At 56.8% G+C, this 22,841-nt stretch overlaps 1 protein-coding gene and 1 long non-coding RNA gene across 4 annotated transcripts in view; one reads left to right on the plus strand and one right to left on the minus strand.

The window, feature by feature from the left end:
* ADGRD1 (adhesion G protein-coupled receptor D1) overlaps positions 1-22,841 on the minus strand; it is a 129,943-nt gene that overhangs the window by 74,916 nt on the left and 32,186 nt on the right. For all 3 annotated transcript variants that reach the window (XM_064578188.1, XM_064578186.1, XM_064578187.1), the window contains 7 exons: positions 19,832-19,896; positions 18,961-19,116; positions 15,222-15,281; positions 12,608-12,725; positions 11,473-11,583; positions 9,655-9,730; positions 5,381-5,522 (listed from right to left, as the gene is read on the minus strand). In XM_064578188.1, the coding sequence (XP_064434258.1) occupies positions 5,381-5,522; positions 9,655-9,730; positions 11,473-11,583; positions 12,608-12,725; positions 15,222-15,281; positions 18,961-19,116; positions 19,832-19,896 (728 nt within the window). The remainder of the gene's footprint in view (positions 1-5,380; positions 5,523-9,654; positions 9,731-11,472; positions 11,584-12,607; positions 12,726-15,221; positions 15,282-18,960; positions 19,117-19,831; positions 19,897-22,841) is intronic.
* On the plus strand, positions 10,616-12,620 carry LOC135362549 (uncharacterized). The gene is made up of 3 exons (XR_010407380.1): positions 10,616-11,401; positions 12,181-12,240; positions 12,501-12,620. It is a non-coding gene; the product is annotated as an uncharacterized LOC135362549 (long non-coding RNA).

Raw genomic sequence — 22,841 nt, forward strand, 5'->3', positions numbered from 1 at the left:
CAGGCAAACGGTACGATGCTAACACACAGACAGTAACCAACGGAACAGAAAATTCACGGGAAAACATGATGAGACCAAGGAGCCGTGGGGTTCTGTGCTCTCCTCCACAGGAGACTCCCCTCCACAGGGGACAACCCTGGCAGCCGCCGCCTCGGCCAAGCTGTGACAGCGACCACCATCAGGAAGAACAGATGGCGTCCCGTACTGCCTGTGTCATGGGCTGAACTGCCCCCCAAACCCACACAGGGGGAGCCCCGACCCCCGTACCACAGATATGACTGCGTGTGGAGGGTGACAGGTGACACGGGGCCCCCTGGGCAGGCCCGTCCCACAGGACTGAGTCCCCACGGAGAGCAGAGTGGGACGCAAATGCGCACAAGGCAGGACCCCTGAGGATGCAGCGGGAAGATGGTGCCTGCAGCCCTCGGGGGGCCTGGGGCGGGGCCAGCCTGCCACCAGGGACCAGGACCAGGACCCCATGCTGCACCTGGACCAGGACCGGGACCCCACGCCTCCGGAACCGGGAGAGCATACGCCTCCACTGTCTCAGCCACCCCGGCTGTGGTGCTTTTCTACGGACACCGCAGGAAACTGATACAGGCTGATGAGACACAGTAAGAATGGCCCAATTTCACTTCTATGGTTTCTTTGTCAAAGATGTGTGACCTCAACCTAATCCCGAGAAGATGTCAGACCGTCCCAAACTGAGGGGTGTTCTGCAAAGTGACCAGGTCATGAAGACAGAGAAGCTGAAGATCCACCACAGGCTGGAGGAGCTCTCGAGAGCCAGATCCTCAACAGAAAAGAGCCTTAAGTGGGTAAACTGAGAACATCCGAAGGCTGTCTACAGTGCGGGAACATCACCGTCCATTTCCAGGCCTCAGTAATTACTTTAAAACAATAGTGTTAGCAGAAGGTTGGTGAATGGTACCCAGAAACTCTACAGTCCTGCAATTTTTCTGTAAGTTAAAACCATTTCAAATAAAAACCTAACAAAAAATAGACCTTATAGGGCGCCTGGGTGGCTCAGTCGTTAAGCGTCTGCCTTCGGCTCAGGTCATGATCCCAGGGTCCTGGGATCGAGTCCCGCATCGGGCTCCCTGCTCCGCGAGAGGCCTGCTTCTCCCTCTCCCACTCCCCCTGCTTGTGTTCCCTCTCTCGCTATCTCTCTCTCTGTCAAATAAATAAATAAAATCTTTAAAAAAAAAAATAGACCTTATAAAGTGGCGACCCACTGGCTGAACCCACAGGTATATTTCAGTTGACAAGGTTAAAGGCGAATGTGAATTAGCTGCCAACAATGCAAATGCAGAGATATAATTTAAAAGCCAGATTTATGGCTTTTCTTCACAAAATCACAGGTTGTAGCAATACCCCCAAGGAAGCCAAATCCCACACCGTAACCACAGGACCGTAACCACAGGACCGAGGCCCAGGGCCCCAGGGCCACATTCTCACGCTCACGGCTGCGGGCCCTGCGCTCAGGGAAACAGCCTCTGTCCATGAGCCCAGGGCGTCTCTGACACTCGGAGGAGAGTCTGGCTGCTGCTGATAAAGCAAACCTTTCACGTTTCCCACGCCCCAGGGAGGCTACGCCGCGGCCGCGGTCGGAGGGGCTCCCCGACCCTTCAGAGCAGGGCTCCATTTCTGCCCCGAGCTCACGCTGTCCGTCTGCGTCGTGAGCAAACAGCCTGCGAGAAACACGTCAAACTGAAGATAAGAGTCAAAACCTCCCCGAGCGCCCATCCGTCCGAAGCCTGCAAACTTGCAGGCGCTAAAAGCACAAGGTCGAGCGTGTCATTTTCTGGAATGTCCTCGGTCACTGTGATTTGTCACTCCCGACGCCACGGAAGCAACACGGCCCCGCGTTACACATTCCTTCCACGCTCTCTCTCATCTGTGAAGGTCGCCATCCCGGGCAGCCGTCCTCACCTGGGCTCGAATCAACGCTTGTCCTTGTTTTTAAGACACCCTGGAAGGTTTGCTCACTCGACCCTAAAATCTGTCACGCTTCCGTCTGTGCGCTCCCCAGCGTGCACAGACACATCTACCCATCTGGAGGGGGCAGTGGTCAAGTGCACGCGGGCGTTAGCGCTGCGTGCGGTCCTCCCGCCCTCTCACCCAGCCCCCGCGGCCTGACACGGCACCATGTGCATGCCCTTGGGGGAATGACACCTGCTTCCCGACCACCTTCTGCCACAGCCTCTCACTCCTCCTCCTAGGAACATAGACACAGAGCACGGGGCCACACCTGCTCGCCCCATGGGGCAAAGTGACAAAACCAGCGCAGGGCCTCTGGGCTGAGCACCCCCCACCCCGGGAGCCACGAGCTGTCCTTCCAGAAAACTCTCTTTGCTAACGTTGGCCAAGGCTGGCTTCTGGGTCTGCACGGAAGTCCAGGGGCAGAACAAGAAGAGCTCACTGGCCCTATGGGGGCGTGTTATCAGCCCCGTGTTTGTAATCACACCTCAAAAACTGGAGGCACAGAGAGGCTGGCCGCTCGGTCGACGTCACAGGGCCGATATCTGTGGAACAAACCAACGACTGGATGCGTGAGTGAACGAGCTTATCAGAGGACTAATACACCCTCGTGTTTACCTGTAGTGCTTTTGTGCTCTAGACCTTTCACGGACACTGACATTACTCCCTGTTCTTATCCCGAACCAGCTCTGGAGGGGCCTTCCGGGCACCGCACACCAGAACGGCAGGCCCTGAACCCGAGCCTCTGAGCCCTCCCGTCCTGTCCGGCCTCAACCTCAAACACACGAAGGTTCCAGAGTCTTTCAAAACAAGCCTTCTCTGCATTTATATGCACTTGATTGCCGACTCGAGCTCTCTCCGTGCCGCAGGGTAATACCCTCAACGCAGAAGCACTAAAAACGTCTCTACCTCGCACTGGACCAAACCTCCACGGCCTCTGAGCTCATCCCTCCGCCCCAGGGGCAAGCATTCTCTCCATGAAAAGAACCACGCGACCTCACGCAGACGACAGCACAGCTCGAGGACACGGCTCCTCACTCGGGGCCACTGACTTTCAGCGGCTTTCACCCGCCCAGCATGTGCCTAGCCGCTGCCCTGCACCAGGCCAGGCACCGCGAGGAAGGGCTCAGGGGTTCCAAATGGGCCCAGGGCAGCTATTCAAGAACCCTACGGGCCGGCTACATGGTGGGGCTGCACAGTCCTCCAGCGTGGCCTCCGGCGTGGCGCTGGCAGGGCGCAGAGGGGCTCTCGCAGGGGTCGGGGATGGGAGGAGGGCGCGCCCTGACATGGAGAGGCAGCGCTCTGACTTTGCTGGAGGGAGAGGTTCACGCGGAAACTCGGACAGGAAAGCTCGGCCAGAGATCCGCACCTGAGGCCCAGAGTTTAGATTCTTCTTCGGGGAAGCTTGGAAGATTCTACATAGACGAATGCGGTCATCTGGTCTGAGCTTCCGGAAGGTCAGTCTGGGCACATGGAGGGGATGAAGCAGGGGGAGTGGCCAGGAGCTCCTGGCCCAGCAGAACTAAGAATGAGGGCTCCGAGCCAGGGAGGGGACCCTCTGACAATAAGGTCACAGTGGGTCCTGCGTGGCGCCCACAGACAAGAACCCAGAGGGAAGGACAGCACCGGGGCAGAAACCGGGAGCACAGAGAATGGACAGGCCTGGGGGAAACACGCCCCATGGGGCACCCGGAGTTGGGAAACCTGTCTGAACAGGGGCTTCATGTCAAAGCCACGGGGCTGCTGTGGGTTTGGGTCGTCAGTGACATCAGTATTTGGTGGCACGGGCATCTCAGCATTTCCGTGAATTCAGAGAAGTAAACAGTTATGCAGTCGTGTTATAAGGACCCCTACTCGGAGTTATAGGAGGTGATGTCGCGGGGACGGGCCACCAGGTACAGGGGTGGCCCCCGAAGAGGAACGTGTCCTGGGAGCCAGCGAGGCGGACGTGGGGGCTGAGGGGGCATGGGTGTCAATGGGGCCCAATGTGTCTACACATCGAAGACAGAGGATGCTGGGCGGGCCAGAGATCTCTGGACACTCTGAGAACATTTTTGCAGCTAGAAGCGTGGCTTTTGTACAAAAAGAGTGGGGCCCCAGTGTGGCCGTAGGATTGTGACCCGGCAGCTGGGCACACACCCAGAAGGACCGAAAGCAGGGCCTGGGAGAGAGAGCGCATACCCACGTTCACAGCCTTACGGACAGTAGGGGGAGCAACCCAATGTCCACAGATGGGCAGGTGGGCACAGAAAGGGCGTATCTTATGTGCATGAAAACAGGACGTTATCCAGCCTTCCAAGGAGGAAGTCCTGACACCTGCTACCACCTGGATGGACCCTGAGGACACGGTGCCGAGGGAAATAAGCCAGAACCACGAGGACAAACACCGGAGGATCCCCCTTCCACGAGGTCCCCAGAGCAGTCAGACTCGAGGTGACAGAGAGCAGATGGTGGGCACCGGGGGCTGTGAGCAGAGCATCCGTTTGGGAAGACGGCAGAGTCCGGGGTCGGACGGTGGTGTGAATGTGCTTTGTGACAAGGGACTGTGCACTTACACATGGTTAAGATGGCAAATCCTACCTTACGTATATTTTACCACAATTTAAAACAGTTTTCATGTTTTGTGATTTTTTTAAAAGAGGGAGAGGCCGGGCAGAAGGGCATTCTGAGGCCGGGACTGTATGTGCAGGTGGGTGGGAAAGGCCCATGCAGACAGAGGGAATGAAAATGCACGTCCACGTGGACGGACGAGAGGGGCCCAGAACACAGCGGCCGGCACACAGTAGGTCTTCAGTTACGGCTGGTGGAATGGGACGGGACGGGGTGGAATGGAACGAAGTCTTCAGCATGACTCCAAACAACCAAAAACACCGTGAGTTCTTAAACAAAGGCCTTGAAAAGCACGACGTTCAGGTGCTGAATCAACAGCGTATCTGGGGACGTATCCTGGCACAAGAAAGCTGTGTGTTGTTGAAAGGACAGAGCATATCCGTGTCCCTGGACACCTGTCATTCTTACCCATGGACAACGATGAAGCGAACGTGGACAGAAGTCCAGTTACAACCCAGCAGGACCAAGAACTCACCGCTCCAAACAGCGGAAAAATGGCCCACCCTCAGCCCCAGAGCGTGTTTCCCGCGGAGACCCGAGCGCGGCAGGTTGCTAACGGCTGCAGTCAGGATGAGTGAGGGCGGCCCGCCGCACCCCCTCCGCAGAAACGTCCACACACACACATCTGTGAAAGCCTTTTTCCCCAACGTCAGCACCGCGCGACCAACCCTGTCCCACCGCCGTGTGAAAACCGTGTCCACCCAAGATTCCTTCTCCAGCCCCACAGACTCCCCAGTGTCCATGACGCCAGGTGAAGAACGAAAGTGAGGGCGAGTCCACGTTCACTCACCAGTCTGTGCCTGAGCTGCACCGTGACAAGCGGAGATCCTGACAGGTTCTGGGAGAGCACGGGCGGCGGGGACACCTCCAGAGAAATCAGGTAGCTGGCCGCGGACAGCACGTGCCTTTTGTAATTTGCTGCCTCAGCAATCCTTGGAAATAAATGAAAAAATCAGTACGGGAGGGGAAGAGGGGAAGGGCACGCAGCCAGAACCTGGGTTTAGAACTTAATGTTAAGGCTGAAATTTTTGAGCCTGGAATCTTCCTTGGATGGAAGTTTGATTGGTCTTGTTCGGTACCCGCAGAGGAGACCTACCGCCGCTGCCATTCCGAAGCCTGCATTCCATCATTCAGTACCTGTCCTGCCAGGCTGGATGCCGGCACTGTGGGCGGCATGGGGGCCTGAGCTCACAGAGCTGATAACAGTGGAAGAAGACATGGCCCGGGGAGCATGGAGAACAGAAGGGTCGAAGCACCGGGTGCGAGTCTCAGCAATCTGCTCACTCCGCTGTGTGACCTTGGGTCAAGCTACCTTCAAGGTATGTGCTTATCAGATGGTGTGATAGATGGTAGATGCGGTGAGCACCCGTGGTTCCCCTGCCTGGTGTGCACTCACTCCCACGAGAAAGGCCCTCGGCTTCCCCCAGGTGACGACCCCCTTCCCCACCTCCAGACCACGTGCTCTGCTGTTGACTCCATTCAGCAGCGGCAGCCACAGTTTGCCAAGCAGCCCTCACTGTGGATCTGCTGTGTGCTCACGAGGAGCTCCAGGCCAGGCATGTGGGGCAGGCCTACTCCACAGGCCACCGTGTCACATCGGGGGACACAGGATAGCACGCCCCACTGCTGATGATGTTGAGCGTGACCGGCTGGCTGAAGTGGTGCCGGCCCACTCTCTGCACTCTCAGGTGCCCTGCTCACTTTGTAAAGTAAGTGACTCTGTCCCCCGAATACCCCTCACCCAATGGTGTCTACACTCACTGATGACCTTTGCCCTGATCAGTGACTACACTTAGGGCTCCAAGATGGTGTCTTCCCAATTCTGTCGTTCCTTCTGCATTGTTTGGTTGGCATTACTCTACAAAGAACAAGTGCGGACACGTAAGCCAAGCCAAACCCTCCGGGAACTTATCTGTCGGAAGCGCGTGTGAGTCTGTCAACAAGACACGGAAACCCAGGAACCGAGTCACCGCCCTGCTTCTATCAGCTGGCAGTGATCCCCTCTCCAGGCCCGGGTCTCCACCTCAGAGGGGCAGTGGGAGCAGGTGATTCCAGACTCCCTGCCCAGCCGTCCGACGGGCCAATCTGTTCGGCCCCACTCGAAGGGAAAGGCAGTCCCAGGAGCTTGCCTGGCGCCCCCAACTGATGGGGCAGGTGAGACCCTCCGTGTGCAGGGGCTGTAGCAGGGACTGGCCAAGTGCCCCCCAGGACCTGTGGCCACTCAGACGCTGCCCCCAGGAGTGGTTGCTTGGGTCCTTGGAACGGCCCACCCAGGGCTTGGCTGTGAAGGTGGAGACCCCGTCCCAGCCTACCCCCCATCTTCATGCACTAAACTCGTGCTGACTCCACCTCACCCCAAAAGGGGATGGAGAGGACATTACAATTCCACAGCACCTTTCATTCTTACAAAACCGTACACATATGAAGGTCACAGCGCATGATCCTAAAAGAGAAGGGACTCGCTGTGTAGGCGAGCAAACCAGCATGCTATCTGCTGATTCTACTCCTCTCCTCCTAACTGCGTGTGGAATTTGAGAATTGTCTTCCGGTCAACATGGCGAGAACGTCCATCTTATGAGGTGATGAAAGCAAGTGCTTACGTGTCACCTTAAAAGCACCAAGCCTCGTTTAAACAGTCAACTCACTCCGCGCTCCCGGCAGCCTCCCACATGGGTCCGTCGACATCACTATGCTAGACGGGAGCACACAGCCAGACGGCCAGGCGTCGCCCAGGTTCACACCGCCGCCAAGGGCCCCGCTGGGCGGAGAGCCCCGGGCGCCCTGCACCCAACCCCGCGCTGCGGGCTACCACGCTGCTGGCCGACTCCGGTCCCACCTGACCCCACAGGAGGGCAGACGGCAAGTACAGGGGCCATGCTTGCTGAACCACTTGGACGGTTTTTTTTCAAGGCTAATTCTGACAATAAGACACTTCTGCATTAAGTGCTGCCCTTAGAACTTCCCTGAAGCTGAAGATTCCACACATGAAAAATACGTTCTCGGGCGCCTGGGTGGCTCAGTCGGTTAAGCGACTGCCTTCGGCTCAGGTCATGATCCTGGAGTCCCGGGATCGAGTCCCGCATCGGGCTCCCTGCTCAGCGGGGAGTCTGCTTCTCCCTCTGACTCTCCCCCTCTCATGCTCTCTCTCTCTATCACTCTCTCTCTCAATAAATAAATAAAAATCTTAAAAAAAGAAAAATACGTTCTCATCACGGCAATATAGTCCTGTTTTGACTTCGGGAAACCAACTGAGCACGCATGTGCTGCTGACGGTGCAAGCGGTCCACAGGCCTTACTGCCAACAGGTGGGGCCGCGAGGGGCGCCCTCTGCCTGGGCGAGTCCCAGGGCGCACGGCTTGCGGGGACAGGGGGAGCTGACCACGGCGATCTGGATCGTGCAGCCCGGCCCGAGGCTCCCGAGAGTCCTCTGTGCGGGCGCCTGTCCCCGCTGCCAGGCCTCGAGCGCATCCCTGGACTCCCCAGCGCAGGGCACCCAGCGCCCCATCCACTGGCACAAGAGCGCGGCCGGCAGGGGCGCGCAAACGCGGGCCTGGGGCGCCGCCGGGGCCTGGCGAGCTCGTTGGCACGCCGCCCGTGCCTTCGCGTCTCGTCTGAGGCTGCGATCGCGCGGCCCGGCCCACTGAGCGGCCGGGACGGACACGCTGCGCCTTGCGGACGCGGCGACAGGTACTGTGCCCCTTCGTGGAGAGGTGCGTCGGCCGCCGGCCAGCCACGGTTCTGCTCGGCCCCGGAACTGCCCGCTGAAGGGCGACCCGCCTTCTCTCCGCCCCCGGCCGAGGCGGGAGGACGCCGCTCGCGCCACGCGCTCTCGCCCTTGGGCCGCGGACCGGCTCGCCGCGCCTCGGACACGCCAGCTCCAGCCTGACCGTCCCGCGGGGGGGCGCGGCCACCGATCTTCACCGTAATGTGGGGCTGGAGGAGGAGCCCCCAGGTAGCTGAGAAGGCAAGGTGACGGCATTTCCCTCGGACAACCCCCCGAAGGAGTCTGGAATCGCACAGCAGCAGTGACCGGTCCCCTCCCTTAGTTACGAGGAATGTCGCCAAAGCGCAGGCTTTCCCGGGGCGATCGGGCCCAGGGCCACTCGGGAGCGGGCCGTGTGCCCCCGAGGCGGCCGCGCCAGCCTCCCTCCCCTGCCCTCCCCTCCGGGAACCCGCCTCTCCCCGCGCCCTGGGCGGGCCGACCCGCCGCCAGGCCGCAGGGGCCACGTGAGCACGCCCGGCCGCCGTGATGGGGGAGGCCAGGGTGGGCACATGACCCAAGCACGCCAATCACAGCTTTCCCCGGGTTTCCACAGAGCCCATGTGAGCAGGCCTGGCCAATGACAGAGCAGGATGCTCCGGCCACCATGATTGGAAGGAGCCAGATGGGTACATGACCGAACGGGCCAATCACAGCCCTGCCTGAGTTTCCACGCGCACGGTCGGGACAGAGGCTGCTGCCCTTGCGAGACCTCGGGACCCCAGCCGGGGCGTCCTGAGCCGCCCGAGCCAGCCGTGCCTCTGTGGAGGGGCCCGCCTGGGAAGGGGCCAGCATAGAGGCGAGCCCAGGCGGGAGACAGAGCGGCCAGGTCGGGAGGCCTCCCCGGGCCCTGGGTCCCGCCGTGCCTGAAGCCTGCCCCGCCCCACGAGCCCCCGGCCTCACCGCCGTCCGCCGGCGGCCGCGCCCCCAACCAGCCCTGACTGGTGCAGCGTGTGCTGTGTCCCCCGCCCCACAAGCGGCGGCGAGGCTCGGCGGTGCAGGCGCTCGTCCGCGCACCGGGAGCTCCGGGCAGCTGTGGTCCCCTGCCCCCTGCCCCCTGCCCCGTCAGCCTGCGCGCCCAGGGCCCGCTGACCCCCAGCGCCGAGCTCCTGCGTCGCTTCCGCCGGCCGTGCCCTGGCCCTAATAGAAAAGCCCCAGGCGTGCACTGCGAGTGCTCTGCGGCCCTGTAGACCTGGGAGGGCGGGCGGGGGGCGTCTCCGCGGTCAGCCGTCCGGCGGGCAGGTGCACACACGCCCGCTGCCCTCTCCCTGCCCTCTCCCTGCCGTGTCACCCGAGACACTCACTTGGTCTTGGCTGGCTGGATGTGGTCCAGGTAATCGTGCATTCTGTGGTAGAGAAGGCCCACGATGGTGGTCCAGGCTGCGGAAAAGAAGAGGGTCACAGACACCTGTCACCTTCCAGCGGCAGAGCCCCAGCCACACCCGCTTGCCCAGCAGAGCGCCGTGCCTGCCCTCACGCTCAAAACCCGGGGGCAGCTCCTGGGGGTGGGGGCGGGACTCTCAGGGGCCTGAGTAGAAACTCTGTGACCCTTCAGCTGTGGCTTGAACGGTGGCAGGGACTGCGTGCCCCTCCTCTGAGCCGACGGGAGACACGCAGATGCCGCGGCTCCCGGGGAGAGCCTGACTCGCCAGGAACGCCAGAGTTTCTGAGGGCAGAGGGCCCCGCTCCAGCAGCGGGCACCGCGCCAGCCGCCATCTCTGCGTCCTCTGGGTGAGTATGTCCTGTTTGCTGTTGGCATACGGAGTATTTGCAGCCATGCGAAGACGTGAGCGAGGCAGCAGATGCAGGATTTACAAGTGGCGGCGATCACGCAGGCGTCCTTCATGCCTTGTGGCTACGTCCCACCTCTCTGTTGTATGACGACTTTGAAACAGGAATCATTTTTAGCTTAGCAGAGGACGCTTGGAGGAGGAAGTGGTTAGCTGTCTTCTGGGGTTCCTCGGGGATATTCGTTGAATATGTTAAAATTTCAGGAATACATTTAGCATCGTATCACTCTCACAGTGTGCCAGGTAGAAGGGCTTTGCTCATTCTTCTCAAAACGATATTACGAGTCTAGTACTAATATTGTCCCCATTTTACAGATGAGGAGTTTGTAATGCAGGCAGGTTCAGTAACACAGCCAGTAAGTGGCTGAACCAGGGTTGGAGCCTGGGAAGTCCAGCCACCAGTCGGTCCCTGTGACCAATAAATCCTGCTGCCACAGGGCAGAGCATGAGGCCACAGCCCTGCCGAGTGTGAAAAGCGGAGGGTTTCTAGATCCTGCAGCCGGGTGGTATGAGATGAGCAAAGATCACGTGCGTAGTTGGCAGATCACAGCATCATCCCCAGACACCCCCCGTTTCTGTAGTTCACCCCATGTGGGGGGTGTCCTGTGACATCTCCAGGCACCTTTTACACAGGCAAACAAGAACATAGAGGGAGCAGAGATGGGCCCCTGAGGGCTGGCGAGTGACAACTCCTTGCTGGGGAGGGGACACCATGATCCTATACCACCCAGGCTGCTCTTGGTCCCCAGTCTCTGAGAATCGCATGTCCTCTGGCCGGATTGTCAGGACCTGCGAATCCAAGGCCACAGGCCCATCCCCGACTTCCCAAGGGACAAGCAGTGGAGGCACTCACTTTTCAAGGGGCCAGAGGGACTGTCACTGTAGCAAAAATGGCCAGAGCTGCCTGAGCCCCCGGAGATGGAAGTAGACCCCTGGGCAGACAAACCCCTCACCTAGCCGGAGGCCACCCTGGATGGGGGAAGGGGGATGGCCTCGTCTCTTCATATTCTGCTGACATGTCACTGTGCCGATCTGGGAGGACACAGGTGTCTTTCACAGTGGACCAGCATCACCTCGAGAGCCTGTCCAAAATGCAGATTCCCAGCCTCCTCCCCAGTTCCAGTTCACGAGGCTGGGGCGCACTTGGAATCAGCATTCTGAGTGAGCATCTCAGGCGCCCACCAGGACCCGCTGAGAAGTGCTGGCCCAGAGCCGCTCCTGCGGGAACAGCGAGCAGGCCTGAGGGCGCTGCATCCTCCAGGTAACTGCAGCCGCTCGTCCACAAGGGCCGAGCCCCCGAGGTCCTGGGGCGGGCTCAGCAGCTGCACTCACCTTGGCTGCGGAACGCCTTGTGGGGAACCTCGATGTAGCTCTGCCCCCAGGCCGGGAAGCGGTAGTGGGAGGAATTCATGGTCTCGGGTAGGAGTTTGGCCACAGAAAACTCTGAGAACAAGCCAAAGACAGGAAGCCACAGTCAGTAAGCTGCTCAGCAAAGGAAACTGGGCTGTCAAACCCCATCTGCTTCTGCTTTTGTTAACAGAACGAGCTCCCCTGGGCGGTGTAATTACCTCTAGAAAATGACGACCTACAAAAATAAGGGTCCAAGGACGTCATTTCCACTGTATGGCTGACACGGCCATCCAGCCACACACTGTGGGCCTCGTGGCCCAAGGTGACCCCTCCTTCCCTCAGGGCAGCCCGTCAGCTCTCAGGGCTGCTCCTCACCACACTCTGGGGACCCATGACACACAGGAGAAGGAAGGTGCCAGAGATGCTGGCCTTCCAGCCATCAGTCACTAGCTCAGCCGACAAATTCCCCCTAAAACTAACCTCCGTGGGTCAGTTCAACCCCTGTCCCGGAGTTCGGCTCTTGCAGGAGCGTATCAGCAGTGCAATGGTCCCTAGATAAGGACTTTTCAAATGGAGGGGCCATGAAGTCAGCGCGTGAGGGACTTTGCGCCGATTATCTTGGAAAAGCAGATTCAGGCCAAGCCTCCAGCTGGCTCTCGGAAACCTGATTCTGCAGCTTTTATTCCACAGACACTCAGAGGAGCTGCTGATACCGACTCCTGTTCTGAACAGAGGGGACTGCTACACAAGGTCAGTCCGGGCCCGGGTCGCCATCAAACGCTTCCGTAGCTTTGTGTCCACATCATGGCTGAGCACACGTGCCCCGCTCTCACTCTCCCTCCGAAGTGTAATTTTCATTAAGGGCAATGTCGTTTAGAAAAGCAGAGAGGTCTGTCTGAGCCGATGAGTGTTTCCTGCTACGTGTGTGCACCTTTGCCCGCTGTGTGTGCAAATGCACACCCTGGTGTGTGCGCCCCTGTGCACGAGTGTGTACGCACGTGCTTGTGCAGGTGAGCGCGGGGCCGTCAGAGCAAACCCCACAGGCCGGCTGCCCTCCCGAGTCTCCCGCCGCCCCACCTGCACCCATGGCCGCATCCCACACCGAGCTGACCAGTACCTGCCATGGAGGAAGAGCCTACGATGGTGACCTGGGGCTCGCGGGGGTCCAGGTTGGAAGAGATGTGGTCCATGACAGTGTCGACGGTCTCGATCAAGCCCAGCACCACGGTGTTGTCCTGAACACAACACAACGTGAAGGCACTGAGCCAACAGAACCTGCACAGCGAGTGTCCTGAGGCCCACCCGAGGCCCCCCCGCGGAACACTCCGCCAGGCTGCGCGCTGGCCCCGCGGCACCCCTCCACGGGAGGAGCACGCTGCATCTCTGGAGGCCATGGCGGGCCAGGCTTGTGCTCTCGATGAGCAGATGAGAAGGAACGGGGGAGAGCCCCCAGCACTAGCCCTCTTACAGGTGAGGAAGTGGTCGCTGAGGTCATCCACCCGGCTGAGCTCACAGCACGCAGACATCCCGGTCACCCGGGCCGTTGGCTGCAAGGCTTCTATGCTTAGACACAGGTGACAGAGACCTGGGCCCAGCTGCACTCTGAACTCACCTCCACAAATCTCTGACCAGCCCCCTGCCCTGCCCCCTTCTGTCTCAGGAGGAGGGGGCTAAATGCCCCCCAAGTCCCCTCCAGGACAAGGACACCAGAAGCTTCATCCTATTCTCCATGCAGGGGAGGGATGCTTTGGAGGTGTCAGCACCCCAAATCCTCTCTGGCCTCCCACCTGCCTGGTGTATCCCTTCCCTCCAAGGGCCCCTTCACTCCTTCTGAGTCCCCAACACAGAGAGGATCCCAGTGGATGCTGCCCCCAAGAAGGCAGGGGTCCCTCTTGGTCACCCCGTATCTCTGCAGACCGCTCAGATGGGGCTGACTGGCCCTCATCATCAGACACACGGCTACTGGGGACAGGGCCTCTCAGCCCCTCAGGTGCGCGGTGCCTGTGCGTTCTGCCATCATGCCCCTTCCATCCTCCCCACCTTTCTGAAAAGCATCTGTTTGCTAAGCATCCTTAGCATTCTCTCATAGATTCACGGGCCATGAGAATCTAATGAGCTGGAAATAGAACACTGAGGCCAATTTTAGACATTTTCTTGAGGCCTGTCTGTGGCCTGATTTTAATCAGCCGAGCATAGTTAAACACAGGGAAATCTGTGTCTCTGGCGTACAATTCTGTTGGGCAGTAGCTGATTCATACCTTCTCTTGAACGCACATTAGAGCCTGCCTAAATCTGAATAGCTTCATGATTATTCATATTTTGTGGCAGAGCATTCAGAAAAAGTTACTTTAAAATGATGCTGATGAAATGGGTCTGCTCAGGCCCTCCACTGGCCATTTTCGGGGGGTTCCCATGCTGCAGCCCTATACACAGACTCCCCCTGGAAGTCAAGGACTCTGGAGGGTTGTGCCTTTTAAAAAAGAATCTCTTTCTATGTAAGACTGTATCAGTCTTAAATTCAGGTCCCCTTTTTTCCTCCCTTTGCCAGTGTTCACTCCATCTCATTCCATTTGAAACTGTTCAAATAAAAAGTTCAAATATAAACCCTACTGCAATCTCATTAGCAGCATTTCTGCCTCAAACTGCCAAATATTTTTTAAACATCATAGGGGTTCAGGAAAATGGGCACTTGAATATTACACCAGGTTGCGGCTCTGCTGAGGGAGGCAGTTAAGAGTCCTCCACCCCGCCGGGCAACCTTGGACGTCACGTGTTGAGACCGCATCATCAGAAAATGGACAGAGAGCCAGGACCCCAAAGTCACTGGACTGAGGAAATGCTCCTCGGACCCACTTTGGACTTTGCATGAGTGAGGAGTAAGTTTCAACTGTGTACACCACTGAAATGCAGGGGACTATTTGTTACCACAGCACAGCCTCGCCTAGGCTGCCTGATATGCCCAGTGTCGCTGGAAATGGTCCTGCACGTAGCTAAAGACAACCAGATTAAATCAGACATCAGTGTATTTGTACAATATATGTGCATGCAAGTGAAACAAAAGCAAGACAGGAAGGGACATGTACGAGAGTGCTCACAGTCATGGTCTGCCTTAGGACTTTAGGTGACTGCTCTTTCATACGGTGTTTATTATCTGCAGTTTCTACCTTCTCTACAACACATTAACTTGTTTTATTTGTTAAATAGTAAAGTCAACGAAGTTACTTTTAAATATATATATTCCATTATCCTAATTATTTGGAGTTCAGGGGAAAAGAAGCTTTTTTGGTTTTTATGTTTATAACCATGAAATACATATTGTCACATGTTTCACTTTTTTCACTTAATCTAGTGATCTCTAAACATAAAACACTTTTTTTTTTATTACCACTCAAGAACAATATGACAGTGAAAAATATTTTATTAAAATGATACATAGAGGTCAACCAAGTATCCACTCCTCATGAAGAAATGCAACCATTTCCCTGCTTGGTGTTGAGGAGAATAACACATTACCAACACCCACACAATTCCTGAGCCATACAGAAGATGAGGCACTTCCAATCTGTATATCTGGTCAAAATGAGCTCAAATGTCCCAGATAGTAAGACTGGAAGATGCATCATTTCTCCTAGGGATGTGAATTGGGCCATATTTACACCACTTCCAGGAAGACACACCGGTCCCCAAAGTATATACATTTTGAAAATCAAAAATATTCTATTTTTTCTTACCTCTGACACATCAATCCAAGTGGGCAATTGAAGAACCTCTCCCATGGTTTTTAAGAAAACCTAAAAGCAGACAAAATGACACTGCTTAGCATGTATCCTTAATCCTCAAAATCTCAAGACCTTAGATTTCTCCATGTCTTATCAACCACTGGCTGGGTTTTTACATACAGTAATAAACAAAAATAGCTCACATTAGCATATCATGTTATATTTGACAAAGCCCATCAGAGGTATTATCTACTTTGCTCCCTGTGACAACCCATTCATCAGTGATAAGCATTCAGCTGTCAGAATGAACACAGCTTAGTCATGGAGAAGCCCTAAGCACAGTGCCTGGGAGATATAAGCAGCCCTCAGGAAATACCTGTTGAATGTATAAGTGAACGAATGAACAGGTGAATAAATCATGGCCTGCTGAATAAGCTTTCCTTGGGTAGAGAAGCCAAGCTGACTTAAAACCACTTGTGTTCATTAGCAATTACCTCTCCATAAAGAAGTTACTTGGACACCCTTGGTCAGATCACCTTAAAATCACGTTTGGTTTGGCTCACCATTGTTCTAAAAAAATTAAATTAGCTTTTAACATGTTCAAATGGGGGAGATTTAAATGAAAATATGTGAATTTCCTGCTTCCTTTGAGAAGAGCAGAAGCTCATACCACACCTAGCCCACAGTCCCACATGGCCCCCGTTGGCCAACGTGGAACGGCAGCTGCCCCTTTAGTCAGATATGTGTTCCTCCATGTACTCCAGTCCTCACCACTCCCTATTTCCTGACACCCAGTCCAGTCCCTCATTTATATCACTCATGTCAGCTTTTAACTCTTTGTCTTCTACCGTAGACACAGAATTAAACTTAGAGCCTGATCTAAATCTCCCATATTTCCACCAAACTACCATCTCCAGAAAAATTACATTCTTTCTCACACTTTAAAGATTTAAAGAATACATCATCAAAACTCCTCACTCTTTCATTACCTTTATTTGATAAATACTTATTAAGACCCTGAAGGGCAAGACCTTACGAACTAAGGATGAACAAAATATTGGGCTTAAGGTCTAGTGGGCAGAATTTATAATCTAGAGCAGGAGTCAGCACTGTTGTTTTTTTTTTAAAAGATCACCTAGTAAAGTATTGAGGTTTTAAGGCCATGCAGTTCTGTCACAAACACTCAGCTCTGCCATTATAATGCAAATGCAGCCACGGACAACACAGCTAAATGAGCACGTTCCAATAAAACTTTATTACAAAAACAGGCAACATACCGGATCTGGCCTAAGGGCTATAAACTGCTGACTCCTACTCCAAAACAGTTTGGTAGAATAAAAATATAATGCCAGCCACATTTCCACTTTTAGATTTTCTAGTGTCTGTCTGTCTGTCTATCAGAAAGCGCACATGTGCCCAGCAGGGTGGGAGGCAGCAGAGGGACAGAGAGAACCCTGACCTCAGGACACGGAACCTGCGCAGGGGGCGGGGAAAGCGCTGCAGCCTTGGCCCCGCCCACGCCTCCTTATGATTGGCTGAGCCTTGGTGCCCCGTCTGCGCCCCTGGGCCCGGGATTGGTGGTGGTCATGTGACCGGGCTTCTGCCAATGAGCTGTGAGGGGAGAGCCGCACAGGGAACGCGGGGAAAGCTCTTCCTTCCGAGTGGGGACGGAGGCGAGGCTCCCTCTCCCCGTGGGACTGGCTGGCGGGGCCTGGGGTGCGGGCCGTCCCGGCCGTGGGGAAACACAGCGGAGGGTGAACAGACCTGCGCTGCCGCCGCAGATCCCTGCTATGCAGGAAGACCCAGTCCTGGAGCCCGGGGTGAAGCCGGCCGGGTCCCGTCTGGAAGTACTCAGGGCAGGGAGGCTCCTGGGCGCCGGCGGAGAGGCCGGGCCTGGGGGGGGAGGTGCCGGGCCTGGGGGGGGGGGAGGTGCCGGGCCTGGGGGGGGGGCGAGGTGCCGGGCCTGGGGGGGGGGCGAGGTGCCGGGCCTGGGGGGGGGGCGAGGTGCCGGGCCTGGGGGGGGGGAGGTGCCGGGCCTGTGGGAGGGGGAGGTGCCGGGCCTGGGGGGGGGGGGAGGTGCCGGGCCTGTGGGAGGGGGAGGTGCCGGGCCTGGGGCGGGGGGAGGTGCCGGGCCTGGGGGGGGGTGCGCCGGGCCTGGGGGGGGGTGCGGCGGGCCTGGGGGGGGGGGAGGTGCCGGGCCTGTGGGAGGGGGAGGTGCCGGGCCTGGGGGGGGGGGGAGGTGCCGGGCCTGGGGGGGGGGCGAGGTGCCGGGCCTGGGGGGGGTGCGCCGGGCCTGGGGGGGGGGTGCGCCGGGCCTGTGGGGGGGAGGTGCGCCGGGCCTGGGGGGGGGAGGTGCCGGGCCTGGGGGGGGGGGAGGTGCCGGGCCTGTGGGAGGGGGAGGTGCCGGGCCTGGGGGGGGGGGGAGGTGCCGGGCCTGTGGGAGGGGGAGGTGCCGGGCCTGGGGGGGGGTGCGCCGGGCCTGGGGGGGGAGGTGCCGGGCCTGGGGGGGGGGGAGGTGCCGGGCCTGGGGGGGGGGGCGAGGTGCCGGGCCTGGGGGGGGGGTGCGCCGGGCCTGGGTGGGGGGGGAGGTGCCGGGCCTGGGGGGGGGGGAGGTGCCGGGCCTGGGGGGGGGGGGAGGTGCCGGGCCTGGGGGAGGGGGAGGTGCCGGGCCTGGGGGAGGGGGAGGTGCCGGGCCTGGGGGGAGTGCCGGGCCCAGGGACCAGGTCTAGGACTCGGCCGTCCGCGTGTGCTCCGCACCCCGAGGCCTTGCGGGACAGCGCCCCGGAACCCAGCGCGCCCTAGGGATGGACGGAGATGCCTGAGAAGCCGGCTCTCGCTTCCCCCTGCGGGGGCAGGAGGGCGAACGGGGCCCTCCTTCCACTCCGGCGTGCCCGGGCATCCGGAGCAGCTTTCATGCACTCCTCGGGTCTGCCTTCAGCCAGCAAGCCAGGCAGAGTGAAGAAGCTTCCAGAACGCTCACCTAGTGCCACTGTTCTCGGTACGCACAAATGCATGGGGCTGCCCCGAGCTGAGTGTCCTGCTATCTCCCCCACATCGCGGCAAGCGGGGTGACCGAGGGCGCAGGGCGAGGAACTGCTGAGGGAAATCCAGCCCTGCAGCCACCCCCTGCACCCTGCTCGGACCCATAAGCTGCACTTTCCAGGGGAACCGGCTCAGTCTCTCCACCTCGGCCAAGAACCCCGATGCTCCACCTGTACCTGCCCGGGATCCGCGTCTGCCTTGACCTGGAGAGTATTTGGAGGAGAGTGAAAAGCAGCCGCACCTTGATTCCAAGCCGTAAATGGCATGTTCACGAGGTGCTTTAGGTGACCTGGGCAATTCCCAGTGCCCTACAAGTCACAGCGTTGTGGGTCACAACGTGTGCAGAGCGAGGTCTAGGGTCCCACGGCTGCACCTGCGCAAGGCCCAGTCCCACCCTTCTGTTGCCAAGGGAGGCAGCCAGGCTTAGAACTGGAGCTGCACACCCAGATGGCCAGTGGCCAGGTGCATGCGGAGATGGGAACCATGAAGAGCTGAGGCAGAGCCGAAGGAGGCCCCAGCAAGCTGGGTAGAGCTGGCTGGAGAGGCCACCCTATCTGGTTGTTCATGAGAAGTCTGTAACCCAGACTTCTATGTAAAAGTTCCTGACTTTTCTATAACTCTGTGCAGATTGAGCAAAGCATGCCTGCGGGCCAGTATCTGGTAGTTTGCCATCCCTGAGCGGCCAGGCACAGAAATCAAATAGCTTTACCTGGGTGAGGTTCAACGCCGTTTCCTCTGAGAGAGGCTTCTTGGGTAATTTGAGGGACACATTTCGCAGGTGATTCAGTACAGATCCTGGACTCTGGAAGTTTTTTCTCGTCTCTGTCAAGTTGATTACGATGGGATGGTAAGCGTTGGAGGGCATCTAAAATAAATGACAGGCGTGCGTTCAGCTAGGGATGAAAGCCAAGAAGTCCCACGGAAATTCAGTGTGCCCGCCTACAGCCCCGAGCCGATGGCAGCTGCACCTGCTCCATACCAGGAGGCACTTTTCCGACTGCCTAACATACTGACCTTGCATCCTCTCAACAACTTCAAGAACGCACCCATTTGAGAGATGAAACCAAGCACGGGGAGGCTTACCCAGAAATACTTGTGGAACTGGGGTTTGAACCCACACCGATGGTACAAGAGTCTGTGACCTCACTGTTCCTTAGAGTTCCCAAATAAAGTGGTGTGATTACAAATACTAATTCCAGAGGAGAACGTTTCTGTATGGATTGATCTTCCCTCAAACATCGGGAGAAGGGGCACAAAGAGAAAACGAGCATCGGTCCCCCCGCTCTCCGCTCACTGTGCCACCTGCCCAGGAGACGGTCTCAGCGTTCATGTCCCTCGGCAGTCTGGTTTACTTCCTTTTGACCCCTGAGGCCACAGACCACAAGAAGCAGAGGGCTTTCCCTTCAGGCAGCCTGAGCATCTAGAATTAGTGCCAAAGTTAGCTTCTCCAGGGATGATTGCTTCCCAGACGCTATACTGCCAATAAGAAGAGCCAGACTGTCTAATGGAATTCAGTCCTGGCACACAGGCTAAGCAGAAAGCCTTCAACAAGGAGGGCCGAGATCAATGCGTGTGCTTACCACGGTGTTGGCTGGGGGTGTCATGAAGAAGCTTGGTGGCGTTGAAGACAACAAAGCATGCTTTCCTGGAAAGAATCAGTAACACTTCATTAAGGACTGAAACATGGTTAGTCTTTCACCCTAAGGAAGCCCTGTCTTTATTCAGAACTCTTCAGCTTCAGACACATCTAAGACAGTCTGAGAATGTTTTGAGTAGGAATGCTGCTGGAAAGATAAAGGGCTAATAAATCAGCTTAATGGGCAGATTGTATGGATTTTCCCAGGTCACGTTACTTTTCTATTTATCTTTCAAATTGCTTTTGAACACCCTTCATGCAAGTCATATAAAATGATGATTTTATACAAGCATTTACCGATTTCAAATAAATAGAGAACCAAAAGAAATCGCCTTCCACTGCATCTGGACTAGTTGGAGATGGAATACAGAGGGCCATTAATCTCTGGGCTAGGACAAACAATCCATCCGGTCAAGCCTTCCCTCCCAGACAGCTGGAGCAAGACAAACAAAGTTGGGGGGGGGGAGAACTGTCCTCTTGAGCCCCTTCAACCCTGAGGATTCTAGTTCTTCTTTCTACTCCATTTGGTTAATCATAAATGATTACAGATAAATGAGGACATCCAGCACCAAAGATAAGCCATATTTGCTCTTCGCCGCCTTTTTTCCACCAATGATTTCTAATTTAGCATTTCCTGGTAAGAACACAGACTGACTAGATACTCTACCTCATTTTTGGAAAATCCCTCAAGGTTGCTTGGGGTGGCCCAAGGAAATGACCTCATCACCCCTAGTTAGCTCCAGTAGTACCCGGCCCCCTGGGTTGGGGTGGGGCTGGGTAGCTGGGGACAGACACAGAAGGGGAGACACTGCCTGGAGTGCTAGAGCCCCAAGCATTCTGTTCCCCAAGTCAAAGTGACATTTGTTCCTCAGGTGCCCAGTAGTGACAGAAGAGTCACACTGAATCCAACTATAATTCATGTGAGTCCACAAAATAAAGTGCAGTAGAGAGGATCAGCCCAGCAGTCCTCCCCACCCTCGCCCCTGATGACCCTGTGGGGCTGAGAGAAGAAAGGAGACTCTTTCGTGTCCTCTGTCAGTCTCAGGTCCCAGAGGGCTCTTACTTTGTGGGCATCTGGTTGGGTGGGTGTGTTGCCAGTGTTCAGAGATACATACTTGGAAAGCCAGACTCTGAATGCAGCCTTCTACTTCCTCTGGTCCCTGTTGGGGAGTGGCCATCCACTGTAGCGCTGGGGCAAAGCTGACCAGGTGATGAGTGATCAACACTCTGCCTTCGTATGAATTAGAAAAGGCTACCGCATGTGGCCTGCTCTGGCTAATGGATTAGAAGGGGACCCCCCCTTCTGGACAGGTCACACATAAAAATGCCTGCTTTCGGCACATGCTTCGTGTGCAGACCGGGCTTTATGCAAAGAACAGGTTCTGCCTCCTACGGACCAGCCCCAGCAGGGCCTTGACCTGGGCTAAGAGCAGGCTGGACCTCAGCCCAGATGTCTGTCTGCACGCGGCTGCCTTAAACCTGGCTCTGACGCACCGACTCACATGGGGCAGTGCAGGGGACTTCCAGTCATTTCCTCTGTATGTGCTTCATGTCACGTGACCTGTCTTCAGAACCAAGTCCCCAAGTAATACGGGGTCTGATGGGTCTAGTTCTGGTTCAGCAAAGATGCATGCATGTGCTCCCTGGGACGCACAAGTGTGAAGCAACACCTCTCCTGAATCCCCCCAAAATCAAACACCACCTTCACAGGGCACAGAGGGCGAGGTGACCTGAAACGCTGTGCTGTATGTGGGGCTGCTGCTCCCCGTCCCTGAGCCCTGGGATGTCCTGGGGACAGGGTTTGTTGGGACAGCTGCAAGAGCCAGAAACAGTGACACCTCTTTCCAGTGTTAATAAAATGGTAAAGTAGCAGGAAGGCAGGATTTGTTTGAGGCTCTCAGTAACACAAATACAGACATCGTCTTGGTCTCGGAGTGACAAATCTCTGAATCTTAGGCTATAAAATGCAGGGGATTGATATATTTTTTTTATTGTACAGGACCTATATTTTGTCCTTATGTCGCTTGTATGAAAGGAATGAATTCCACTTTCTCAGTGAAAAATGGAAGTCTCAAAGGCTGCCACGGACAGAGACCTCCTGCACGCACAGCGGCCGTGCCTGCTCCCAAGACCGGCAGCCCCAGTCGGCGCCGGGGAGTCCCCTCTCCTCCGGGTCTAGATGCGGCTGACCCCACTGCCGTGTCAGAGCTGGACTAGGACCCAGGCTGAAGGCCATCAGCATACTCTGCACCCCCAGCCGGAGGACTTGGCTCCTGGGAAACACGTGGATCGGTCTGGCCAGATGCAGCAGATGACAGAAAAGAGAAGCCCCTTGTCTTCTGCTGAGGATGGGGAGGGGACCCTGGAAGGAATGGCAGCCATGTTGGCACCACAAGAAGGAGGCCGAGTCAAACACAGAAATTCCTGTGACACATGTGAACACCTAGAGCAAACTGGTCTTAAAGCAGATTTTCTATTGTTTCCGTTGTGTGAGATTGTTTATTCCCTTCTTGGCATAAGTCACTTTAGTCGTGTTTTCTGTCGCGTAATCACAGGGTCCTAACAGCTGAGGGGTTCACTGTCAGAACCGGGGGGGGCAGGCTTTCACTGGTGTGGCATCCAACCAGTGCGGTGGCCAGCCAACGGATGCTTGAGCGACTGTCGTTCTTTGGCAGATGATTTTATCTTAAAGAATCAGTGTGTTCACTTGGCAGAATGAAAACGGACCGAAGGGAAAGTAAGCATTAATCTTAAAAACAGTGAAAACGTTGCAAAAAGCTGCCACATGCAGGCACTGTGCTGAGGCCTCACGCCTGTCACGCTGTGTCTGCGTAGCCCCCGCCCCACGGGGCCTGGGTGGTACTGTTTCCATCCATTTACAAAGGAGAATGCTGTGGTTGGGAAAGAGTAAGGCACAAAAAGCCACATAGTGCAGGAGTCCATGTGCATGGAAG

The sequence above is a fragment of the Mirounga angustirostris genome, unplaced genomic scaffold (genome assembly GCF_029215605.1).
Source record: "Mirounga angustirostris isolate CCGP_5_RB_7025 unplaced genomic scaffold, mMirAng1.0.hap1 SCAF_14, whole genome shotgun sequence".
Lineage (NCBI taxonomy): Eukaryota > Metazoa > Chordata > Mammalia > Carnivora > Phocidae > Mirounga > Mirounga angustirostris.